We start from the raw sequence: 25,343 nt of genomic DNA, 5'->3' as shown, positions 1-25,343 counted from the left end.
CAGGATGGTCTCGATCTCTTGACCTCGTGATCCACCCGCCTTGGCCTCCCAAAGTGCTGGGATTATAGGCCTGAATGTCATTTCTTAAACCCTTTCCTTAACACCTTCCTTGCCCTTTCCTACCCCGATATCTCTCTTGGCCCTCTTTCAGTTCCTCAAACATACCAGTTCCTTTCCTGACTCATGGCCCTTTGGAGTTGCTGTTCCCTTTGCCTGAATATCTTTTCGCTTACTTTAAAAGGCTTGCTACTGGTCATGCTTCTCCTCATAGATCTTAGATAAAATCTCATACCCTTATGCCAATCTAGCGAATGAGTCTAGATGAGGTTCTCATTTATTCTCTGATCTGTAACCTTCTATCTCACCACCTTGCATATTTCCTTTCTACTATTCATCATACTATTTTATGTTCACTTAGTTATTATGTTTCTTCCCCCAGTAGAATGTAAGCTCTATGAGAGGACAGATTGTTTCTTATTCACCCTGGTACATACATGGCTCAGAATAGTACCTGGCTTACAGTAGACACTTAGTAAATGTGTGCTGAATAAATGGATAATGAATCAATGGAAACAAGAATAAAAGAAAAGGTTAAATAAAGGCAGAAGATGGTAAAAAGAGAACAGAAAGAAGTATATTTTGGTAGGAGCTAAGGAGTGGATATAATGACATCAGAAGTGGCCTCATCTTGAGCTATTGCTGACTTCAGGGTCAGAATCCTATGCCCTCGCATAGTAAACATTTTTTTATTTTTATTTTTTTGAAACAGTTCTTGCTATGTTGCCTAGGTTGGCCTCAAACTCCTGGGCTCAAGAGATCCTTCTGCCTTGGCCTCTCACGTGGTTGGGATTACAGGCATGCACCACCAGGCCCAGCTCCAGTAGACATTTTTTAAGCAAGTCTTGGAATGTAATCATACTCTTCTACTTTCTTATTTTGGATAATAAATAAAATTCCTTAGAAATTGCTTTGGGTCATAATTTGCCTACTACTTCCATGGACATAGAGCTAGCCAGCTGAAACTCAAAGGAGCAAATTGATTTTTTTCTGAGTAGAAATTACTTTTAAATGGAAAGACTATGTAGTCCAAAATCCCCAAGGGCAGCCCTATGGAAGGGCTTGTGTGGCATCATTATGTAAGCATTGAGCCTACAAATGCCAGTAAATCAAAGTGCAAGCCAAAGAGTAACATATGAGTCTGACTCATGAACTCTAATAAAGTTTTGTGAAACAGAACCCATGTGTGAGTCCAGATCCCAGATGACTTCAAGATTGTTAAAAACTGTGCAATTGCAATTTGATTCCTTCCTTGGAAGATTCATGCAAAATTCTTGAGAAGTGTGTATATGTAAAGAAATCTCAAATTGCCAGCTCCTGTTTTGGATATTCATGCAGAGATCACTATTATAATACAGAGCTACTTTTTTCCTTTTAAATGGATGTCCGTCTGAATTACTTGTAAGGTATTATTACACACCACAATAATTTTCTCATCCTATCTGCATTTGAGGTAAATAGATCCATTGTATTTTATCTTTCAGTATGTGTAAGACCCATATTGAAGGGAATTGTATATGTTAAAAATTTTTTAAAAATTGTTATTATGATTTTTTTAAGAGACAAATTGTGCTCTGTCACCCAGGCTGGAGTGCAGTGGCAAAATCACTGCAGCCTTCAACATCTTGGCTTGAGGAATCCTCCAGCCTCAGTCTCCTACTGCTATGCTCAGCTATTTTTTTTTTTAATGTAGACATGGTCTCACTAGGTTGCCTAGGCTGGTCTTGAACTCCTGACCTTAAGCAATCCTCTGGCCTCTGCTTCACAAAGCACTGGGATTACAGGTGTCAGCCACCATGCCTATTGTGAAGTTTTTGAACACACAAAAGAATAGAATTACAGAAACACCATTCATTCATCATCCAGAGTCAATAATTATCAAGATTTTACAGCACTTCCTTTATCTATTATTTTTATTCATTGATTGGAATACTTAAAAGCAAAATCTTAGACATTAAGTCATTTTACCACCACTACATACCTTAATATATATCTCTAAACAACATTAATATTTGCCTTACAAGGGCATTATCATATGTATCAAAATTAATTGCTTGGTATTATCTAATGCCCAAATCATAATCAAATTTCCCTAATAGTCTCAAATATTACATTTGGTTTGTTTGAATTAATGTCCCAACAAAGTCCACATATTCCACTTGGTTGTGAGGTCTCTTAAGTGTCTTTTAATCTAGATCTGTTCCCTCACCTCTTCCTTTTTTTTTTTTTTTTTTTTAAATGCAATTGATTTATGGCAGAATAACTGGGTTAGTTGTCCATTAGAATGTCCCAGATTCTATTTATTTGTGTATTTGCTTATTTATTGAGACAGGGTCTCACTCTGTGGGCCAGACTGGAGTGCATGGCACAATCATGGCTCACTGCAGCCTCGCCCACTCAGGCTTGGTTGATCCTCCCACGTCAGCCTCTCAGGCAGCTGGGATTGAACGTATGTGCTGGAATGTCCTGCATGCTATTAAATATGTCTGCCTGCTTCCATGTGTTGTCATTAACATGTTTCTCTATCCTCCATATTTCTCTATCCTCCATATTTCCTTTAAATGAAATTAACTCTAGAGCAATGCTGCCCATTAGAACTTTCTATGATGATGGAAATATTCTTCCTGCACTATCTAATACCAGTAGCTACTGGCAACATGTGGCTATGTGTGCTCTAAAAGTGACTAATGCAAGTGAGGAACTGCATTTTAAATGTATTTAGTTGGCTGGGCATGGTGGCTCATGCCTATAAGCACTTTGGGAGGCTGAGGCGGGTGGATCACCTGAGGTCAGGAGTTCGAGACCAGCCTGGCCAACATGTCAAAACCTTGTCTCTACTAAAAACACAAAAAAATTAGCTGGCCATGGTGGCGGGTGCCTGTAAACCCAGCTACTTGGGAGGCCGAGGCAGGAGAATCACTTGAACCCAGGAGGCAGAGGTTGCAGTGAGCCAAGATCGTGCCACTGCACTCCAGCCTGGGTGACAAGAGTGAGACTCCGTCGCAAATAAATAAATAATGTATTTCGTTTTAGTTCAGTTAAATAGCTATAAATGGCCACCATATTGTTATTATTGGACAGTGCAACTCTCAGTGTAGTTGATTAGATTCAGCTACAACTTTCTTGGTAAATGTGCTTCATAGGTACTTCCTATGAATCACATAGGGAAGTATATAATGTTAACTATAATAATGTAGAGTGGGGCTGGAATTGATCAGTGAGTTCATATGATGACAGCCAGATTCCTCTAGTGTAAAGTTTGTCCAAAGGATATAATGTAAAGTTTGCCAAAGGATATTATTTTAATAATATATATTATATAAATTATATATGTGTATATATGTATATAGTAAATATGCACATATGTATATATTATATGTATATATATATATGTATGTATATGCACACATACTTCATCTTTTTTTTGAGACTAAGTCTTGCTTTGTTGCCCAGGGTGGAGTACAGTTGCATGATCTCGGCTCACTGCAACCTCCATCTCCCAGGTTTAAGCGATTCTCCTTCCTCAGCCTCCCAGGTAGCTGGGATTACAGGCACCTGCTACCATATCCAGCTAATTTTTGTATTTTTAGTAGAGACAGCATTTCACCATGTTTGTTAGGTTGGTCTTAAACTATTGACCTCAGGTGATCTGCTCACCTCAGCTTTCCAAAGTGCTGGGATTACAGGCGTGAGCCACTGTGCCCTGCTATACTTCATCTTTATGCTATTTGTTAGAACCAAGGAAAGAACTTAGTGTAGTTCATTGGGCTTTCTCATACACACAAAAGTGAGAAAGGTAAAGCTTTCTTCCATATCAGAGTATGATAAAACTAAACTATTATAGAAAATTTTAGAGAAAGACTTTGGAGAAGGCCAAATATAAGACAATTATTTCTTGGGTCTTGAGGCTGGGCCATGCTTTAAAAGAAAAAATCAATGACCTGGAAATGCACTACTACTGAAATAATCCAGATCACTTCATGTTCTTGGGTGTTTTTTGTTTTTGTGTTTCTTCCTTTGCAGGCAAAAGCAAATGACGAACTCACTTTGGAAACTAAATCTGCTGGTGTTATTCATACTTGCTAATGAATAATTCACTGGCTTAAAAGGTTGTAGGGCCCGACAAATGAGTCTGTTGAGTTCAGACATAAACAAATGGCTTAGAACAGGACTTTGAAGGTCTTTTTTTTTTTTTTTTTAATTATTATGGAATACAGCTGTCTTTTTGCTCTAATAAGGGAGTATGGATGTGATGGAGAGAACAGCCCTTCTTTTCTTACCTGCGACCTTGTCTGATAACCCAGGTGGCCTTTCATTTTGCTGTAGGTGGGGAACTGATGGCAGGAAGAAGGCTCAGCATGCACTGAACAGTGTCATAAAACCTGACTTGACTAACCTTCCCCTTTCAGATTATGAAAGCTACAGACTCTTTTCTGGACAAATGCATATATGCACATGTGGAAAATGTTGCCTATCATTTCAGGAGGTTTATGACCCCTGAGATAGCCAAGAATCACAGGATAAGGCCTGCACTGGAAGCAGAATGGCAGACACACTTGCATGGATATTTTTATGGTATACTATATATACAATTTAGCTAAAAAAGCTGAAGAAGCCAGTTTCTGCTCCTTTCGATATTCCCAGACCAATCCTTTCTATTATTTTACATTTTCTACTTGTTTTAAGGTGGCTTCCTTTTTGGACTAAATAATGTAAGTCCTTGGCAAAAATATATTTTTAAGTACCTAAAGATATTTAATGAAAAATAACTTCCTCTCTGCCCATCCACCTTGGGTCCCTCCCCAGAGGCACAGATTATTAGCAGCTTCCAGTGTATCCTTTCAGGGATATTCTAAGCATATATGTAGATATAATATTATTCTTCTTTCCCAAATGGCAGCACACTGTATACATTTTTATGCCATTTTTTTCTTGGCTCTATATTTTAGAGACTATTTACTTTTAGAATGTATAACTTTTGTCTGCCTCATTCTTTTTCCATGCTGCATAATATTCCACCATATGGCTAAACCATAACTGATTTAATCCAATCCTAACTAATGAACATTTAGTTGGTTTCCAGTATTTTTTTAAGTAGAAATAATTGTGTATCATATGTTTTTGTGAAAGTATACCCATGGGATAAATTCCTAGTAGTAGAATTGCTGAGTCCAATTAAACATTTTGACAGACATTATCAAATTGCTCTTCAGAGAAGTTATACATAATAGGCAAAATAATGGCCCCCAAAGATATTCACATCCTAATCCCTGGAATCTGTGCATATGTTACCTTACATGGTAAAGGGGAAATTAAAGTTGTAGATGGAATTAAGGTTGCTAATCAGCTGACCTTAAATTAGGGAAATTATCCTGGATTACCTGGGTGTTCCCAATGCAATCATGAAGGCCCTTAAAAGTGAAATGGAGGCCGGGCATGGTGGCTCATGCCTGTAATCTCCACACTTTGGGAGACGTAGGCAGGTGGATCATGAGGTCAGGAGTTTGAGACCCGCCTGGCCAATGTGATAAAACCCTGTCTCTACTAAAATTACAAAAATTAGCCGGGCGTGGTGGCACACACCTGTAGTTCCAGGTACTTGGGAGGCTGAGGCAAAAGAATTGCTTGAACCCAGGAGGTGGAGGTTGCAGTGAGCTGCGATCGCCCACTGCACTCCAGCCTGGGCAACAGAGTGAGACTCCGTCTCAAAAAAAAAAAAAAAGGAAACAGAACCAGAGAGGTGGCAGCATGAGAAGACTTGGCTCTATTTAGCCACTTTTGAACACGAAAGAAGGGAACTTTAAACCAAGAAGTAAGAGCAACCTCTAGAAAAGCAAGAAAACAAAAAAGGCAAGGAATGCAGCCCTGCTGGCATCTTGATTTTAACGCAGTGAGATCTGTGTTGGACTTCTCACGAAGTTATATGATAATAAATGTCTTGCTTTAAGCCCCTAAATTTGTGGTAATTTGTTAAGTAGCCATAGAAAACGAATACATTGTATGTATTTACATTCATCAATGTGTTTTCCCATACCCTTCCTATTAGTGCTGTCTTTTTAATATTTTCTTCCTTTCCTATGAATACACCTATTATTTCAAATATTTATGATTTTTCTGTCTTATAATTAATTTTTTTAGTTAAAAGAAAAATCTGAGCCATAATTATCTGTCATATTCTTGTTCTTTTTTAATTTACTCTTTGGAAAATCCCCATCTGGGGCATGTTTCTTTTTCTTGTCTGGGGCCAGGATGTGAACAGGATTGTGTTGCTGTATCATTTCTGCAATGCTGATGTCATTGCTGGCCAAGCTGCACTGCAGACACTCTCTGGAAATAGAGGTTGTTCATTGAAATGTTTGCTGTCACCAAGAGGTAACTACCCAGGTAATAAAGCCTTTCTTTTGAAGTGGTGACAGTTCAATCCTTAAAAGGCTTTGTTGGCTCCCTGCAGAGTTAGACAGCCTCAATGATAAATTACTTCGCAAGATGAGTGAGAGGCATCATGTAAGCAGCAACTTCCACATTTCCACAGCAGCTGAGAGCCTCAGGTGACCACGGCGGGTGGGGACAATTAAGAGAGTGTGAAGTATCCTCATCGACTCATTTAATATCACCATAGCAGACTAGCAGAAGTAGCTGTGCCTGGTCCTTTCTAATTCCACAGATTTCTTTTACCCCATGTGATGGGACCTCTCTTTACCGACGTACGTTAACCCCTACAGGTTGGTTTGACCATCTCTGCATTTAATATTCAAAAATATTTGTTGAGTATCTTCTATCCTATTTAGGGTATAGACACTTAGCCATGCAGAGTTTACAGATTATGGAGACGAATAGTAATCAACAGTCACAGGAACAAATGTAAAACTGCTATTATGGCAGTTGCTACAAAGAGGAGACACATATTTATGTGTATGATATAAGATATGATATTGAGATTCCACCTTGTCAGGGGCAGCAGAAGAGAGATCTTGGTGGGGTATGTAAATCTGTGTACGTGTTAATCAAAACCTGACACTCTAAGTTTCAATGGATGACACTGTAAATAAAGGGTAGAGTGAGGAAAGGAAAGGACCTACAAACATTGCTTAGCTAGGCAGAGGAGGATAAACAGACAGAGAAACAATGACCAGAAAGTTGGAGGGAAACCAGAAGAGAGCTGTGCCCTAGCAGCCAAGCAAGGAGAGTCCAGTTAGATCAAGAGTTAAGACTAGGAAGGGCATAGTATGAAACATTGTGTCTCTAGAGATCAACAAGATGTCTATGTTGCAGACCCAGTGACGTGGTAGGGCACAACTGGATTCAAATGTGGCTGCTCCCTTATTAGGTCTGTGGCTTTTAGTAAAAGACTGTCTAGCTTCAGATTCTGCATCTGTAAAATAGGGATAATATTTCCCTGAGAGTTATTGTGGGGATGAAATGAATTAGCATATGCAATGTGCCTAGCACTTTGCAGATCCTCAATAAAGACTGATTCATGGCCAGGCACGATGGCTCACCTCTGTAATCCCAGCACTTTGGGAGGCTGAGGCATGTGGATTATGAGGTCAGGAGTTCAAGACCAGCCTGGTCAGCATGGTGAAACCCGTCTCTACTAAAAATACAAAAATTAGCTGGGCATGGTGGCGTGTGCCTGTAATCACAGCTACTTCGGGATGCTGAGGTAGGAGAATTGCTTGACCCTGGGAAGCAGAGGTTGCAGTGAGCTGAGATTGTGCCACTGCATTCCAGCCTGGGTGACAGGTTGAGACTCTGTCTCAAAAAATAAAAAATACTGATTCTTCTCTCCCTGTACATCTCCAGCTATTTATTAGTTTTGCTCGTCACTCTCCTTGATTTCTTAGCATTGGTGCTGGTGACCTACAGAGGTAGATAGCCTCAGTGATAAATTAGGATAATCGCAAGCCCTGTCCCACATCATTCTGGGTGTCAGCAAGTTATGAGTGACAAGTCAGTGATCTGGACACTATAGTTAGCTAGGTTTCCACCTGTATCTCTTGGTACGCAGAGACACACAGCACTAGGAATTGGATAAGGATACAGAATGCCCTTCTTCATTGTACCAAGTCTTTCCCTTCCAGGGAAATAAATACCTAATCTTGTTTTGACCATTTTTCTGCACTATTTCCAATTGTATAACTCTCTAAGGCAAAATACAAGTAATAAATGACAACACAATTTAGGATTAAAAATTTTTTTTTTCAGAGACAGCATTGGCCTTACTAGATTTTTTGGATTGCTAGAAGGAGCCACTACCTTCTCCTTTCCTTCATTATTGTCTATTAGACATAGTGAATCTCCCCTATTCATTCAGAACTCTTGCTATGTCCATCACCTCTGATGGTTTTTACAGGGTAGCTGTGGTTTTGGCAAATATAGTAACAACCCATTGGGCTACTTAATCCTCGCCTTAAACAAAACCCCAGAAAAGGCTGGACACCTTTATGGAGAGAATGACATACTTCTATTGTTGTTAACACGGGATACCTAACTTTTAAATCTGTTTAAGAATTAGCCTTGTATTTCTAATTTATTGTTATGGCCATGTTTTCCAAAGCAAATATGAGGGCCTAACATTTAATAAGCAAAAGACTACTATTAGTACAGGCAACTATATTAAATGAGAATTGTTCCAGAAATTCCAAGGCTTGGGGGTCGTGCAGCTACTAAACATGTATAACTATTTAAATTGTAACAAAGCTGTAATCTCATTCTACTTTTAGAAGGGAAACGGTAAACATTTTAACATGGTAATTGAGAATAACAGGAGCTGATGGAAAGAAATCTGGTATTGTTAGCAATTCTCGATTCGCCTACCACGCCACACAAGGCCAGTCTCTCTGGTTAGGGCACTGCGTGGGCGACCGCGCCGGCGCCTCCAGGCGGCGCACCGGGAGTGCGTGCGCCTGCGCTGGGGCCTCGCGCGCGTTCCACTACGGAAGACTGCGCGTTTGAGTGTCCTTGGCAACGCCATGCTTCCGCCTTCTGGAAGCCTGCACTCCAGCTTAGAGTGTGAGAGATCCGTCCCGGTGGGAGGGACCCGGGCTCGTGGGGGACGGATGGGGGAACAAGGGGGAGTGGGGCTGGGGAAGCTTCTGGGAACGTTTGCTCTAGGGATTGAGCTAAACTAAGAAAAATTGGTCCAAGGCTCGGCACAAAAGGATCTTTTCACGCTAGTCCTTTCGCCCACGCAGGGAACGATGCCTCTGGAGGTGGTGGTGGAGCTGCAGATCCGGGCGGTAAGAGATCAGTGAACTCCCCTCCTTAACCTCAAGTCGGAATCTTAAACGCTCTCAGGTGGTTTTCAACAATCCTCTCCCATGTCCCCTACTTACCACAAACACATTATTTTCTGGGACAAATCGTACCTTAGTCCAAAAGATTCTCCATATTGGTCTTCCCAGACTTCCTGCCCTTTAATTCAGCTCCACCTGTTCCCACTTTTTTTTTTTTTTTTCCTGTTCTAACATGTTTCTTACCTTTATCATGAATTTTTTGTTCTTTTGAAGCAACCCTGCATTAAGTCCAGGTGAAATTTTATTTTCTTCTCCTGGATAAAGATTTGTGAAAGAATTTTAAACTTAAGTAACCAGGGAATAATTTTAAACAGCTTCATCGCTTCCTGATTATTTGCCAAATCTATGAACCAATCAGGTATTTTCTATGCTATTTTCCCCCTAGTGATGGCCCTGGCTTGCTAATTCCAAAAGGGGAATCAATCGATCAACAAATATTTTGTAATTAACCACCAAGTCTTTCCTAAGTGAGGTGCTGTGGAAGAGTGACTCCATGGTTCCTACTTGAGGGTCTGTCATTCCCTCTTATTTCAATTTCCATGTTACAATCCTTCCATGTAGTTAGTGACAGAATGTCATGCAGTGGCTGTCATTACAAGCACAATGCTAACAGAAAATTGTCATGGAATCTGGCTAGCCTCCATCCAATTCGCAAATGCCAACGGATGTTTCATCATACATGCGGCTGTGAAACAAAGGTGATCAAAACTTCCTGGATTTGTCCCACTTTGCTGACAGCAAATAAGGCTAGACCATATTAGTCATGCCATACCAGTTTTAAGCTCTCAAAATTGTGCAGGAAGATGAAGGAACTCTTGAGAAGCTAAGTGATAAAGCAGTTTCCCTCCTCATCAAGGCAAAAATGAAGCAAGTTTTCATCTCGCTTTGTTCAACATTATTGGTTAATTTTATTTTGATTTTTAAAAGGCATTCCTCAGTGTACAATTAACAAAGAAATCGTTTTCTACTCCACAGTACTTAGGATGCTTCAAAAACATCAGGTGAAATTGATTTATGCTTTAAAAGCCAGAAAACTCAGGCCCCAGCAACTAAAACAGGGAATTCCAAAAGGGTAATTTTGAACCAAATGGTAAGCTTAATTTCATGCCCCTAATATTCAGATTTGTGGACACTGCAAGAGGAAATATCATTTGCTTCCAAATATCTGGCCTGAATATTGCTGCAGTCAAAACAATCTCCCTAAGGTTAAACAACAAACCCAAACCACTTAGAATTTCACAGTTTAGCTGCTTTAGCAAGTCAAGAGGTAGTTGGTGTTCAGGGTGTTGTGGGAATGCAAATCATTTGATTTTGAGGCATAGCTGTTCCTTTTTCAGTGTGCCCCTCATTCTCAACAAGTTCATGGTTTCACTCAATCAAAACATACTTATCACAGCCATTCTCTAGGTTCTTATCCGCACCTCAGTATGGTAGATAAAAGTCCATAATCATTTCTATTTATAAATGCCAAGATAGTCATTAAGATTATCTAAGGACAACACTTCCATAGGTAATTTAAAGGATTTCTTTTCAGGCAGAGCAGCACTTAAAGCACATACCTTCTCCAGTCTTTCTGGGTAAAAGAATAATGAGCAGAGCCCACCCTGCGTTTGGTGGTCTTTGGTCTTATGATTTGGGGAGGCACCATGGATGAATAGCTTTAAATGTAAAGGTCAATGTAAACAGAAATTTAGGTGTTATACTTTGTGCCTGGTATAGCAGCAGACTCCCCTGATGAATTTCAAGTTAAATACTGTTACCTAAAATGTGCTTCGGAAAACGGAATTCCATGTGAAAAACTGTAGCATACAGGTATATATGAGAAAACGTTTTTGCATTGAGGCGACATTCTTTCCCCATTTTACTACCCTGCTAGAGGAACATTATTCAGTGGAGATGACTGGCAGCAGGGCTCCATCTCCTGTCATACTGGTAACTGGCATAACGTGGTCAGCCTATTTACAAACTTTCAGTTCCTCTGACTCTCCCCAGCAACTTAGTTTTTCTGCCCTCTCTCATGCCATGTTAGGTTGTAAACAGAAATAAGCATGGGGCCATGTCCCATTCTTTCTTTTCTATGAGCATCTTAGATATGCCTACCTTTTAAGCGTTTCCTCTTTAAGCAAGTTCTTGGCTTTTTCTCTGAATGTTAAAAGGCAAGGAGTAGTGGGAAATCAAGATCTTTTGAGGGATGGAGTGAGAGGAGAGAAAGACAAGTATTATAATCTCTTTTCCCACGACCCTATCCACAAATATGGATAGAGAGAGATAATAAATTAAAGAGATAATAAAGTAAAAAAGCTTACCAAGAAAATCAGGATTAAGAAGAAATCTCCCAACTGTGGCAACAGATCTTCAGGGAATAAATTAGAAAAACCTATTTTTAAAGTCTCTTTGACTTTAAAAATACTATTTAAAATCTACCTCAGGAAAAGGTCTAGGATTATTATGTGGCCTGTCTGCATGAATATTTACAGAATGAAGATGTTTCTCAAAGTTCAGTTTACAAGTGATATGTTGATTTAGGGATTACCACAAAACACAAATCTTACTGATAACAACTTTTGAAAAACAGCAACAGTATAGCCACCTCAGCTTGGCTTCTTTGCAGTTGTCCTGGCGATATAAACAGTTGTTGAATAAATATACAAGAGGGTTTTGGGTTTTTTTGTTTTGTTTTGTTTGTTTTCCCTAAAATGGCTGTGTTCAGCAATGGCCGGCATGTGCTCCAGCCTAGCAGCACATCAAGATGATGGGACACCTGAAATCCCAAAGGAAGCCTGAAATGCCTAAGAGGGACAAGCAGGATGGCTGCTGGTTTAGGTTGGCATCATCGAATGTTTCCACATTCGAACCTTCGGACTTCCTGGTGCCATAATCAATGAGATGGTGTCATTGTTGACTCCACAGTAAAAAGAGGACGGGAGCATTATGGGGTGAAAGCCAGCAATAGTCCACGATGCTGTACTGCATGTATCCCAGAAAAAAGCCAAAAGCCACGTCGGTGACATTGTGCCGCCCCAGCATGACCCTGGAGAGGCCCAAGACGAAGGCCCACAGAACCACCAGCACCCTCAGTGGAATGGCCAGCACCAGGTGGTTCAGGATGAACCTCGACATCAGGGCGGCCCTTGTGGCATGGCCCGACGGGAAGGAGTACTTGTCCACCGAGAGAGTGACAAACATGTCCATCTGGTTGTGGGCCGGGCGGCGCCTGCGGACCAGCCCTTTGATCAAGGCCACCAGCAGCAGGTCCAACAGCAGGGCGAAGAGCAGGTTCATCAGCACCTCGCGCCCGGCCCAGCTGTCGCTCCTGCACAGGCAGTAGAGGGTGCCCACCAGCCAGGGAATGCCGTGTCCCGAAATCTCCAGCAGCTTCATAAGGGGTCGCACGCTGCCCCACGACGAGCTCTCTCCCGCGCACACCCCCAGCTTCTTGGACAGCCATAGGTCAATGGCCAGCAGGGAGCGCAGAGCGATGCCCAGGAAGGACGGGTTCAAGTCCATGCGGTCCTCCTCGGGCAGCGGAGGCGGGGGCGCCTGCGAGGGGCCCGCGGCGGCCAGGGGGAAGGAGCTGCGGCGGTGCACCGGGCTCTCCGACGCACGGAGCCGGGCGCAGGCGGGGTCGACGCCCGTAGCGCGGCTGCTGAGCAGCGACTGGAACTCAAACCTGCTGCCGCCGCCGCCGCCATGGGCAGGGCTGCCTGGGCTGCCGCTGCTGCTGCTGCTCGAGGCGGAGACGCCCAGCGGCCGTCCCTCGACGCTCCTCCGGGGACTCGGCATCGCGGCTGACGGCCCCGACCCCGACACCCGGCCGGACTAAACAGACGCTTCCCGGCCCAGCAGCCTCTTCCGCTTCCGCACTACCATCCTGGAGGGGCGGGGAGAGGAGCCGGGGAGAGCGCGACTGTGACACCTGGTGGAGACGTGGGAGGGAACTGGAATTTGCTATGTGAGGAGAGCAGAGGGGAGGATGTTGGCGCTGGGAGGTACAGGTGAGGGAGTGAGGTGATGGGGTAAATGTCAGTGTCTGCAGGAGCTTAAGAGAAACAAAGCAAACAAACCAAAAGCGAAGCCTGTTTTCTCTCTCTTGTTTGTTGTTTTCTTTCTTTTTAAGATTTCTTGCCCAGGGGTGTTCCTGCCTGGCAAGCAAGATGTGTACCTCGGGGTCTACCTCCTGAATCAGTACCTGGAGACAAACAGCTTTCCTTCTGCGTTCCCCATTATGATTCAGCAAAGCATGAGATTTGAAAAGGTGACCTTGACTTTCTTATTGGGTTTTGTTGTCTTTAGATAACCTAATAGTTCTTGTAAAGAACAGTTTTTACAGCATTATTTTGTAAATTTCCTTTAAAAAATTATCCGAAAGCACTTCAGCCAGTGCAAAACCGCAAGTGGCCTTGAAGCAAACCCACAGTTCCAAGACTTGCTTTTGTAATGCAGGTCTGAGCCAAGTTCTGTCAATCTAGTGCTAAATACCTCGGTTGATGCTTCCTATTCTTGGAACTCCCTTGGCATTTTTTAACTGGAACAAAGAGAGCATTTCTGAATGTTTTTGGAGGTGTTAGAGGTAGTTGCATTACATTTATGAAAGAGATTATTAGTAAACTGTGGACCTGAGGAAAAAAACTGTATTAGACCAAGAAAAATAATGAAAAAACTATAAGGAAATTAGTTAAATACTGTAATTGAAATCCTGTAACAAAACAAAAAGTCTGTTCAGATTTACTGTTTCCTCAGATTATACCTGTTTTTTTAACTACAGTGATAAAGGCTGGATTCCATTCTGGTAAATAACGTGGCGATATAAATAGTCAAAACATTACCAGCCCTCTTCCCACTAAACTATTTCACAGAGTATTGTTGCCATTACTATGTCATCACTGACAATCTCTTAACGTTTTTGTTTTGGAATTTGGAGATGGAATCAGTTTTAACCTTAGTAAGTCTAATGATTTTGCTCCAAACAATGTCACTGAGGGAGATCTGGGGAGAAGGAAGGATACAGAGTAGAGCTTGTCACTTTTCAACCTCTGGAAGGTGATGCCCAGAAAGTGACCTATCTGTTTCAACCTGAGGTTGAGAGAGGAGAGAAGAATCGATTTTCTGAAGGGCTAAGGTTGTATGTAATATTTTTATAAATCATAACCTATTAATTTAAATGAAGAATGTACCAAACTGGCTAGATAAAAGAGGAGAGAAACAAATGGCTATTACCTTGGGACATAGAATCTGAAGGAACTTAGTTCTCCCATTTAGATGTTAGAAGTAGTAAAAAGTTGGTGGTAAAATTTCAGTCTTTCCCCCACTCCCCACCAATAATTTTCTTATTAGTTACATCAATTTTGAATTTGCTCTGTAGAAGTCTTTTTTTTGGAGAAGGGCGGGCAGAGTCTTGCTCTGTCACCCAGGCTGGAGTGCAGTGGCAAGACCTTGGGTCACTGCAGCCTCTGCCTCCCAGGTTCAAGTGATTTTTCAGCCTCAGCCCCCAGAGTAGCTGGAATTATAGGCATCTGCCACTACATCAGGCTAATTTTTGTATTTTTAGTAGAGTCAGGGTTTCGCCGTGTTGGCCAGGTTGATCTCAAACTCCTGGTCTCAGTCAGGCACAGGCTCACACATGTAATCCCAGCACTTTGGGAGGCCGAGGTGGGCGGAACGAGGTCAGGAGTTCAAGATCAGCCTGACCAACATGATGAAATCCCATCTCTACTAAAAATACAAAAATTAGCCAGATGTGGTGGTGCGCGCCGGTAATCCCAGCTACTCAGGAGGCTGAGGCAGGAGAATCACTTGAATCTGGGAGAAGGAGGTTGCAGTCAGCCGAGATCCCACCACTGCACTCCGGCCCGGGCAACAGGGCAAGACTCTGTCTCAACACAAAACAAAACAAAAACTCCTGGCCTCAAATGAGCTGCCCACCTTGGCCTCCCAAAGTGCCAGCATTACAGCATAAGCCACCATGTCTAGTCTGTAAAAGCCTTTAAAAATATTTTTATAAGAAGCCCAAAGATACAAAATCGTAGAAGCACACAAGTAGATAACTAGATAACTAGTTAAAGAGTTAAAAAGTGAGCCTGAGTCACATTTCTGATGCCACTACTGCTTCTCTGTTGAAAAGCTGTACATTTGAGATTACTAGTCAAACAAATCATGGAACCGTTTTTCATTTTATAAAATTAAGTAATTGTCCTCTTGCATGAGTTGTTTGGGTTCAGATTCTTTTCTTCCTGTTGGTTTTAGCTTCCTTATATCTGTTCCCTTCTCTAACTGCAACTACTTGCAGCAGGTAGTGACAATATTTTCTCTTCCTTGGATCTTATGTTTAATTCAAAGTGGAATTTTCTGAAGCATCTGGGTAAACAAATTACTCATAAGAATATATAAGCTGGCTGGGTGCAGTGGCTCACACCTGTAATCCCAGCACTTTGGGAGGCTGAGGTGGGCAGATCACCAGGTCAGGAGTTTGAGACCCGTCTGGCCAACATAGTGAAACCCCATCTCAACTAAAAATGTAGAGTCAGGTGTGGTAGTGTGTGCCTGCAATCCCAGTTACTCGGGAGGCTGAGGCAGCAGAATCGTGTGAACCTGGGAGGTGGGGGTTGCAGTGAGCCGAGATCGCACCATTGCCCTCCAGCCTGGGCAACCATGCAAAACTCTGTCTCAAAAAGAAAAAAAGAATTTATGAGCCATTGTCCAAGCAGTTCATGTTGATACTTTATTTTCCAAGATCATACTTGAGAAAATCCTTAGATATGGATATCTTAGTTTCCTAGAGCTGCTATACAAAAGTACCACAAATTGAATGGCTTAATCACCAGAAACATATTGTCTTACAGTTCTGGAGGCTAAAAGTCTTGAAATCGGAGTGTCAGCAGGGCCATACTCCTTTTAAAGGCACTAGGGAAGGACATATTCCTGGCCTGTCTCCTAGTTTCTGGTATAGTTTCTTGGCTTGTGGCAGTGTAATTCCAATATTTACGTGGCATTTACTCTGTGTGTACACTGTTAGGAAAATTTGGGGTCAGGAGGCCATTAGACTAGAGCAGCTCCAGTGCCTTAAGTTCCTGTGTAAGCAAACTGAAGCCGAACATATCATCAACTAACCTCTAACTAGAGATTTTACCAATAATAAACTGCCAGGTTTTAACTAGAGACTTTACTATCAGAAACTGCCGAGTAATCTCTAACTAGGGTCTTTCTACTCCAACCAATTTAATGTATTTTCTTTGTCTTATTTTCATGTTAGGCTGTAAAAGCCTGCTGCCCACAATGCAGCAGTGAGGTCTCTGAACCTCTTTTAGTTCTGAGTGCTGCCCAGTTTATGAATTGTTCTTTGCTCAAATAAATTTAATTTTGCCTCAAGTATTTTTTCTTTCCTTTTTTTTCTCTCTCTTTTTTTTTTTTTTGGGACGGAGTTTCGCTCTTGTTACCCATGCTGGAGTGCAATGGTGTGATCTCGGCTCACCGCAACCTCCGCCTCCTGGGTTCAGGCAATTATCCTGCCTCAGCCTCCTGAGTAGCTGGGATCACAGGCACGCGCCACCATGCCCAGCTAATTTTTTGTATTTTTAGTAGAGACGGGGTTTCACCGTGTTCACCAGGATGGTCTCGATGTCTTGACCTCGTGATCCACCCGCCTCGGCCTCCTAAAGTGCTGGGATTACAGGCGTGAGCCACCGCGCCCGGCCTCTCTTTTTTTTTTAAACAGTTTCTGTGCTCAAATTTTTGCCTTTCAAAAGGACACCAGTCATATCAGATTAGAGGCCCACTCTATCCTGGTATGACCTCATTCTAACTTAAGTAATTTTATTTGCAGTGACCCTTTTTACAAACCAAGGTCATATTCTGAGATACTGGGTTTTAATAATTCAGCCTATGAATTTTGGGGGGGACACAATTCAACCCATAACAATGGGTGAAATGAAAGGATTATTAAAAATATTTTAGGCAAAAAACCCCACTTACCCACATTTGCTTGATAAATTCAAGTCAGTAGGACAAAACTGGATTATATGAGACATTTTCATTTTTGTTTAAGTTTAAACACCATTTAAATCAGAACTTTAAATCCTGAAATCAAACTCTGCTGAAAATGTTTTATTTTTCTTAGGGTTCTAGAGTTTAGGGGGAAGGACATGGTGTACCTTTATTTCAATCCTATCCCAGGCCCTTTTATTTCAAGAGCAAAATATAAAGATTTGGCAGTGGCTAGACAGATATTACAATGTTTTTCTTGTGCTTCAAGATACACTTAAAACTTATGAGACTTTTCTTTCTTTTTTACTCTGTGGGAGTGTAGCTGCTAGTACTAGCTTTTGTGTTACACATAGGTAAAATTTCTTTTTATATTCCTTTTTAGCACAACCAATTGCCTGGGAAGATCAACCATTCATTGAGTTAACATTAAATGAGTATCTGTTATATACAGAATGTTTTTCTAGGTGGTCAAACAAGACTCTTTGAGGTTGATTCAGGATGTGCTTTTAGCAACAAACAGCAGAGCTAGGTCAAGTTAATAACATTTTTAGCATGTGGTAGACTTAGCTAATTGAGATTTTCCCACATTTCTTATTGTTGTGTTAGTTATCCTTCATTTATTCCATCATCACCTGTTGAACTTTTAGTCAGAAACCTACTAAAGGTGCATCTGTTGAATTCTAAAATGTTATGTGACTGGATTTTATATATGTTAATTATTTGGAAGAATCTAATTTACAGTTTCTTTTTTTTTTTTTTTTTTTTTGAGACATGGTCTCACTCTTTCTCATATGCGGGAGTGTGGTGATGTGATCTCGGCTCAATGCAACCTCTGTCTCCTGGGCTTAAGTGATCCTTCAGCCTCAGCCCCGCAAGTAGCTGGGAATACACGCACGAGCCACCATGCCCACCTAACTTTGATATTTTTTGTGGAGAGAGGGTTTCACTACGTTGCCCAGGCTGGTCTCAAATTCCTGAGCTTAATAAGCAGTCCACCCACCTTGGCCTCCCAAAGTGCTAGGATTACAGATGTGAGCTACTGCACCTGGCATTTACAATTTCCGTATGCACTTATTAAGACAAATTTATTTTCCCCATTTTCCTCTGCAGGTATTTGAAAATGCAGTAGATCCTGGAGCTGTAGCAGACATTTTGGAAAGTAGGTATTCTGAACAAAACAGAAAACCAAAAGACTATTGTGTGTAATTCACAGTTTTAAAATTCTGCTCTTTTCTAAACTGATATATTCATGTTTCATAAATATTTACATTCAAGACAGTCTATATACAATTTGAATCATGTTTTTTATTCTGTCACATACCCTTTTCTAAATATAGATGGCTTTGATGAATGGTATGATTCTGTTTCATTGTTTATAAAAATTGTTTTTGTGTATTTCATTTAATTAAAATATTTTTATCATTACAAAAGGCAGCCCTATGCCCATTAGTAGTTACTCGCTGTTCCCTACCAACCCTCCCAGCTGTAGGCAATCACTAATCTTTCTGTCTCTATAGATTTGCTTATTATGGGTATTTCATATAAATGAGGTTATACAACTTGTGCTCCTTTGTAATTGACTTCTTAGTGTAATGTTTTCAAGGCTCATCCACATTATAGCATGTGCAAACTTAATTTTTTATAGCCAAATAGTATTCTATTGGAGAAATATATCACATTTTGTTTTTCTAGTCATCAATTGATGGACATTTGCATTGTTTCCACTTTTAGGCTATGATAAATAATGATGCTGTGAATATTTTTATATAAATTTTTATGTGAACATATGTTTTAATGCCTCTTGGGTATACCTGGGAGTGAAATTGCTGGGTCATATGGATACAGGAGTGCTGGGGAGGGAAGATCGTGGTACCTTTAAGTGATAAGGAAGAGGGAAGAGGAGTGCTGGGTAGAGGAAGGCTGTGGTCCCTGGCTAGGACTCCATCCTCACGGACCTAGGTGAGGACAGGCACTGTGCTCACATGTTGCATTTCCCAAGAGCATCCTGGCCTGCTGTGCCCCCATCTTGTGCCTATAAAAACCCAAGACCCTGGCAAGTCAGAGACAGAAGTGACTGGACATCCAGAGGAGTGCCTCGGCCTTGCAGAACAACATGGAGTTTGGCCGAGGCAGCTTGAGGAGAGCTGGGGCTGCCAAGTGGCCCAACTCCAGGGTAAAACCATCTCCCTTCTAGCTCCCCCATCTGCTGAAAGCTACTTCCACTCAATGAAGTCTTGCACTCATTCTCCAACCCCATGTGTAATCCGATTCTTCTGGTATACCAAGGCAAGAAACCCTGGGTTACAGAAAGCCCTCTGTCCTTGTGACAAGGTAGGGGTCTAATTGAGCTGACTAACACAAGCCAGCTATAGATGGCAAACTGAAAGAGCACCCTGTAACACATGCCCACTAGGGCTTCAGGAGCCATAAACATTCACCCCTAGACACTGCTGTGGGGTCGGAGCTCCACAGCCTGCCCCTCTGTATGTTTCTCTAGAGATTTGAACAGTGGGACACTGAAGAAGCAAGCCACGACCTTATCGCATGTCCTGTCAGGGGGAAAAGGGAGCTTTTCCCATTTCAACATGGTAACTGTATGTTTAACCTTTTAAGAAAGTTTCACATTATTTACCAAAGCAGCTGAATCATTTTACATCTCACCAGCAATGTATGAGGGTTCCATTTTCCCATATCCCAGCCAACACTTGTTACTGTCTGTCATTTTGATTGGTAGTCATCTTTGTGAGTGTGAAATGGTATCTCATCATTGTTTTGATTTGCATTTCTCTGATGGCTAATGATGTTGAACATTTTTTCCTGAGATAATTGACCATTTGTATATTTTTTTGGGGGGAAATGTCTATTCAGATCCTTTGTCTACTTTTTAATGGGATCATTTGTCTTTATTTATTTTTTTATTTATTTTGAGACAGGGTCTCCCTCTGTCACCCAGCCTGGAGTGTGCAGTGGCATGATGTTAGCTTATTGGAGCCTCGACTTCCTGGGCTCAAGCAGTCCTCCCACCTCAGCTTCTGAAGTAGCTGGGACTGTAGGTACACATCACCATGCCCAGCTAATTTTTGTTTGTTTTTTATGTTTTGTTTTGTTTTTATATTTTATTTAGACAGGATGTCACTATGTTGCCCAGCTTGTCTTGAACTCCTGGTCTTAAGTGATCCTCCCTTCTGGGCTTCCCAAAATGTTGGGGTTACAGATATGAGCCACCATGCCTGGCCTGTAAATATTCTTTATATATTCTAGATACAAGACCTTTGTCACATGTATGATTTGCAAATATTTTCTCTCATTCTAGACTTGTCTTTCACTTTCTTGTGGTATTTTTTGAAATGCAAAAGTTTTAAATTGTGATGAATTTCAGTTTATCTGTTTTTTCTTTGTTGCTTGTGGTTTTGGTGTCATGTCTAAGAAACCATTGCCTACCTCAATGTTATGAAGACTTACATCTATGTTTTCTTCTAACAGTTTTATAGTTTTGGCCCTTACATTTAGCACTATGGTTTATACTGTGTTGATTTTTGTAGACAGTGTGAGGTTGGGGACCAACTTCATTCTTTTGCATATGGAAATCCATTTATGTTAGCTCCATATGATTTGATAAAAGACCATTCTTTCCCTCGTTGAATTGTCTTGGCACCCTTGATGAAAATCAGCTTACAGTAATGTGAGGATTTACTTTTAGGCTCTCAGTTTTATTCCAGTGATTCATATGTCTATCATTATGCCAACACACAATCCTGATTACCACGGCTTTGTAATAGATTCATTTTTTTTTTTTTTTTGAGACAGAGTCTCGCTCTGTTGCCCAGGCTGGAGTGCAGTGGCGCGATCTTGGATCACGGCAACTTCTGCCTCCTGGATTGAAATGATTCTTCTTCCTCAGCCTCCCGAGTAGCTGAGACTACAGGCGTGTGCCACCATGCCCAGCTAACTTTTGTATTTTTAGTAGACATGGGGTTTCACTGTATTGGCCAGGCTGGTCTCAAACTCCTGACCTCATGATCTGCCCACCTTGCCTCCCAGAATGCTGGGATTACAGGCATGAGCCACTGCGCCTGGCCTAGCTTTAGAATAAATCTCAAAACCAGGAAGGGTAAATCTTCCGGCTTAGTTTTTCTTTTTCAGAACTGCTATTTTGGGTCATTAGAGTTTCCATAAGAATTTTTGAAATAGTTTGTCAATGTCTGCAAAGAAGCCAGCTGGGATGCTGATAGGGATTCCATTGACTGTATATCAATTTGGGGATTATTTCCACCTTAGCAATATTAAGTTTTCCAGTCATGAATGTGGGAGGTATTTCCATTTATTTAGGTTATTTTAAATTTATTTCAATAATGTTTTGTAATTTTCAGTTTACAAGTGTTGTATTTTTTGGTTAAATTTATTCCTTCGTACTCTGAAGCAGTCGTAAATGGAATTTTAAAAAATTTCAGTCTCAGATTTGTTCAAGTATATAGAAATGCAATTGATTTTTATATACTAATATTTTATCCTGAAAACTTACTGGACTCGTTTATTAGTTTTAGTAGTTTTTTTCTTGATTCCGTAGGATTGTCTATATACAAAATTATGTCATCTGCAAATAGAAATAGTTTACTACTTCTTTTATAGTTTGTATGCATTTTATTTCATTTTCATGTCTAATTTCCCTGGCTAGAATCTCCAGTACAGTATTGAATAGAAGCAGTGAAAGTGAGCATCCTTATTTATTTCCTGATAGTAGGGAAAAAGCATTCAGTTTTTCACCATTAGTTGTAAGATTAAATTATGGTTTTTCATAAGTGCTCTATATCAGGTTGAGGAAGCTCCTCTTTATTCCTAGTTTACTGAGTTTTTATCATGAATGAATGTTGAATTTTATCACATGCCTTTTCTACATCTATTGAGATGATCTATGTTATTATTATTTTTTTTGAAATGGAGTCTCATTCTTGTCGCCCAGGCTGGACTGCAATGGTGCCATCTTGGCTCACTGCAACTTCCACCTCCCTGGTTTAAGCGATTCTCCTGCCTCAGCTTCCCGAGTAGCTTGAATTACAGGCACCTGCCATGATGCCCGCCTAATTTTTGTATATTTAGTAGAGATGGGTTTCACCATATTGGCCAGGCTAGTCTTGGACACCTGACCTCAAGTGATTCTCCCACTTCAACCTTCCAAAGTGCTGGGATTATGGGCATGAGTCACTGAGCCCAGACAATCATGTGATTTTTATCCTTTATTTTATTGATATGTGATTTTTAGATATTAAGCCAACCTTATGGTATATAATCCTTTCTATATGTTGCTGGATTTGCTTGCTAGTATTATATTGATGATTTTGGGACTTAAAATTGTAAGAGATATTGGTCTGTAGTTTTGTTTTCTTATGATGGCTTTATCTGATTTTGGTACTGCTAACCTTGTGGAATCCGTTTTGGTATGTTCTGCCCTATTCTATTTTTTGGAAGGGTTTATGAATAATTGGTACTAATTATTAAGGTAGTATTTACTAGTGAAGCCACCTGGACCTGGGTTTGTCTTTGGGTTGTTTTCTGATTACTAATTTCTTCCTACACATTATAGGTCTCTTCAGATTTTCTGATTCTTCTGGAGTTAGTTTTATTAGTTTGTGTCTTTCTAGGAGTTTTTCCATTTCATTTATCTAATTTATTGACATAAAGTTGTTCACAGTATTCCCTTAAAACTATTTTTTTGGAGACCCTGTCCATACAACAACAACAACAAAAATTAGTGGGGTGTGGTGGCATGTGCCTGTGGTGTTCACTCCCCAGGAGGCTGAGGTGGGAGGATCACTTGAGTTAGGGAGGTTAAGGCTGCAGTGAGCTATGGTCGTATCACTGCACCCCAGCCTGGGTGACAGAGCAGGACTCTGTCTCAAAAAAAAAAAAAAAAGAAAAAAATTATTTCTAGGCCAGGCATGGTAGCTCACGCCTGTAATCCCCGGACTTTGGAAGACCAAAGTGTGGGGATCACTTGAGCTCAGGAGATTCAGACCAGTCTGGCCAATATGGTGAAACCCCGTCTCTACCAAAAATATAGACACACCCCCTCATAAATTAGCCAGGTTTGGTGGTGATTGCCTGTAATCCTAGCTGCTTGGGAGGGTGAGGTGGAAAAATTGCTTGAGCTCCAGCAGCAGAGGTGGCAGTGAGCTGAGATCGTGCCAGTGCATTCTAGCCTGGGCAACAGAGCAAGACTCTGTCTCAAAAACAAACAAACAAACAAAAAAAGTATTTCTGTAAAATCAGTGGTAATGTCTGTCCTTTCATTTATGATTTTAGTAATTTGAGTCTTTTCTGTTTTTTCTTAGTGAGTCTAGCTAAAGGTTTGTCAGTTTTATTGATCATTTTAAAGAACCAACTTTTAGATTTATTGATTTTCTATTGGTCTTCTGTTTTCTATTTCATTACTTTTTGCTTAATCTTTATTATTATCTTTCCTCTGTTTGCTTTGAGTTTAGTTTGCCCTTTTGTTTTCCCAGTGTCTTTAGGTGAAAGGTTTGTGGATGGTGTGACTTTTAATCACATTTTCAAGCTTTATGAAATTTGCACCTGAGATGTTACTCAGTTGAAAGAATTGGATCAAGGTCACAAATAATAGCAGAATCTAGGGAAAGGACCAGAATCTAGGGAAAGGACTAGAGAACTTACTCATGTAATTGAGTACCAAGTGAGCTGAGGCCATCCTGGGTAGAAGTCAGAATGGTAGCAGACCATGCCTCAGGCTGACATACCAGGTAGATTAAAGAGTTTGAAATTGGGTAAAGAGTAAGTCAGTGCCTACAGAGGTAGCATGGGTTAGGGAAGTCACTGAGCAAGTATGTGTCTCAGGAAGCCATCAAGGCAACTGGGTATAAAAAAATGATGCCTTTGGCATTTGGCCTTTTAAAAAGTGGATTCAATACCCAGTTGATTTACTGCATTTATGTTTCTTCCTGAAGCTTAAAAAGCAGGAAAGTGAAATATCTCTCTGAGATGGGTCACATCTGTAAGAACACTGATTCTCTCAAGCCTCTTTAAATCCAGAAGAAAAATTCAGCATTTTAAATGATCGTATAAGAATTGGGATATTTTCATTTCATTTCCCAATATTAACCCTGAGAGGTGGACTGAAGCATAAAAGAACATAAGAACAGTTCTCTAGGTCACTTATAAGTGATTTCCTTTGTCCTTGATATTTAAAGCAAGTATAAATTATGTTATGCCATTCCAGAAGGCAATTAAAAGGTGTAGTTATTTTATCAAGCATCCTAATTAACTCACTCTGTGGAAGAATAGGATTTTTCAATGAAGCATCTTGTGGATAAGAGGACAGGCCCTGAGAGCAGACTACTTGGGTTCACATACAGCCCTGTCACTGTTAGCCAGTGTGACCTTGCCTACATTACTATAGTTTCCTCTTTGAGATTTAGTTTCTTCATTCATAAAAATGAGGCTATCCCTTGCTTTGGACTCATAGAGTTATGTTGAGAATTAATTGACTATATAGAATTTAGAGCCTGACCATAATAAAAAAATTAAAAAATAGTAGATGTTGGTGTGGATGCAGTGAACAGATAACAGTTCTACACCACTGATGGGAATGTAAACTTGTACAACTACTACAGAAAACAGTGTAGAGATTCCTTAAAGAACTAAAAGTAAAACTACTATTTGATCCAGCAATCCCACTAATGGGTATCTGTCTACCCAGAGGAAGTCATTTTATTAAAAAAATACTTACACACGCTTGTTTATAGCAGCACAATTTGCAATTGCAAAAACATGGAACCAACTCAAAGCCCATCAATCAATGAGTGGATAAAGAAACTGTGATATATATATTTATCATACATATATATATATTCTGTCATATATATGATATGATGGAATACTACTCAACCATTGAAAGGAGTGAATTAATGACATTAGCAATGACCTGGATGAAATTGAAGACTATTATTCTACATGAAGTAACTCAGGAATGGAAAACCAAACATCACATATTCTTAC

The 25,343-nt window shown here is 40.6% G+C and overlaps 2 protein-coding genes across 6 annotated transcripts in view; one reads left to right on the top strand and one right to left on the bottom strand.

Moving 5' to 3' along the window:
• Positions 1–8,975: 8,975 nt before the first annotated feature.
• The window catches only part of SPATA6L (spermatogenesis associated 6 like), a 60,484-nt gene continuing 44,116 nt past the window's right edge, over positions 8,976–25,343 (top strand). Inside the window, exons 1-4 of one of the 5 annotated variants that reach the window (XM_032291038.1) lie at positions 8,976–9,069; positions 9,252–9,296; positions 13,471–13,608; positions 18,444–18,492. In XM_032291038.1, the coding sequence (XP_032146929.1) occupies positions 9,258–9,296; positions 13,471–13,608; positions 18,444–18,492 (226 nt within the window). In that variant the 5' untranslated portion in view covers positions 8,976–9,069; positions 9,252–9,257. Of the gene's footprint in view, positions 9,297–13,203; positions 13,349–13,470; positions 13,609–18,443; positions 18,493–25,343 lie in introns of those variants that run through there. The other 4 variants (XM_032291039.1, XM_032291042.1, XM_032291041.1 and 1 more) reach the window with 4 other exon arrangements.
• On the bottom strand, positions 10,242–13,219 carry PLPP6 (phospholipid phosphatase 6). The gene has a single exon (XM_032291045.1). The coding sequence runs from the start codon at positions 13,134–13,136 to the stop codon at positions 12,246–12,248; it is 891 nt and encodes a 296-aa protein (XP_032146936.1). The 5' UTR covers positions 13,137–13,219; the 3' UTR covers positions 10,242–12,245.

This window comes from Sapajus apella, unplaced genomic scaffold (genome assembly GCF_009761245.1).
Source record: "Sapajus apella isolate SASKATOON/1434 unplaced genomic scaffold, GSC_monkey_1.0 scaffold24, whole genome shotgun sequence".
Taxonomy (NCBI): Eukaryota; Metazoa; Chordata; class Mammalia; order Primates; family Cebidae; genus Sapajus; species Sapajus apella.
The sequence above is the reverse complement of the archived record's forward strand: the minus strand, read 5'-3'. Positions and strand labels throughout refer to the sequence as shown.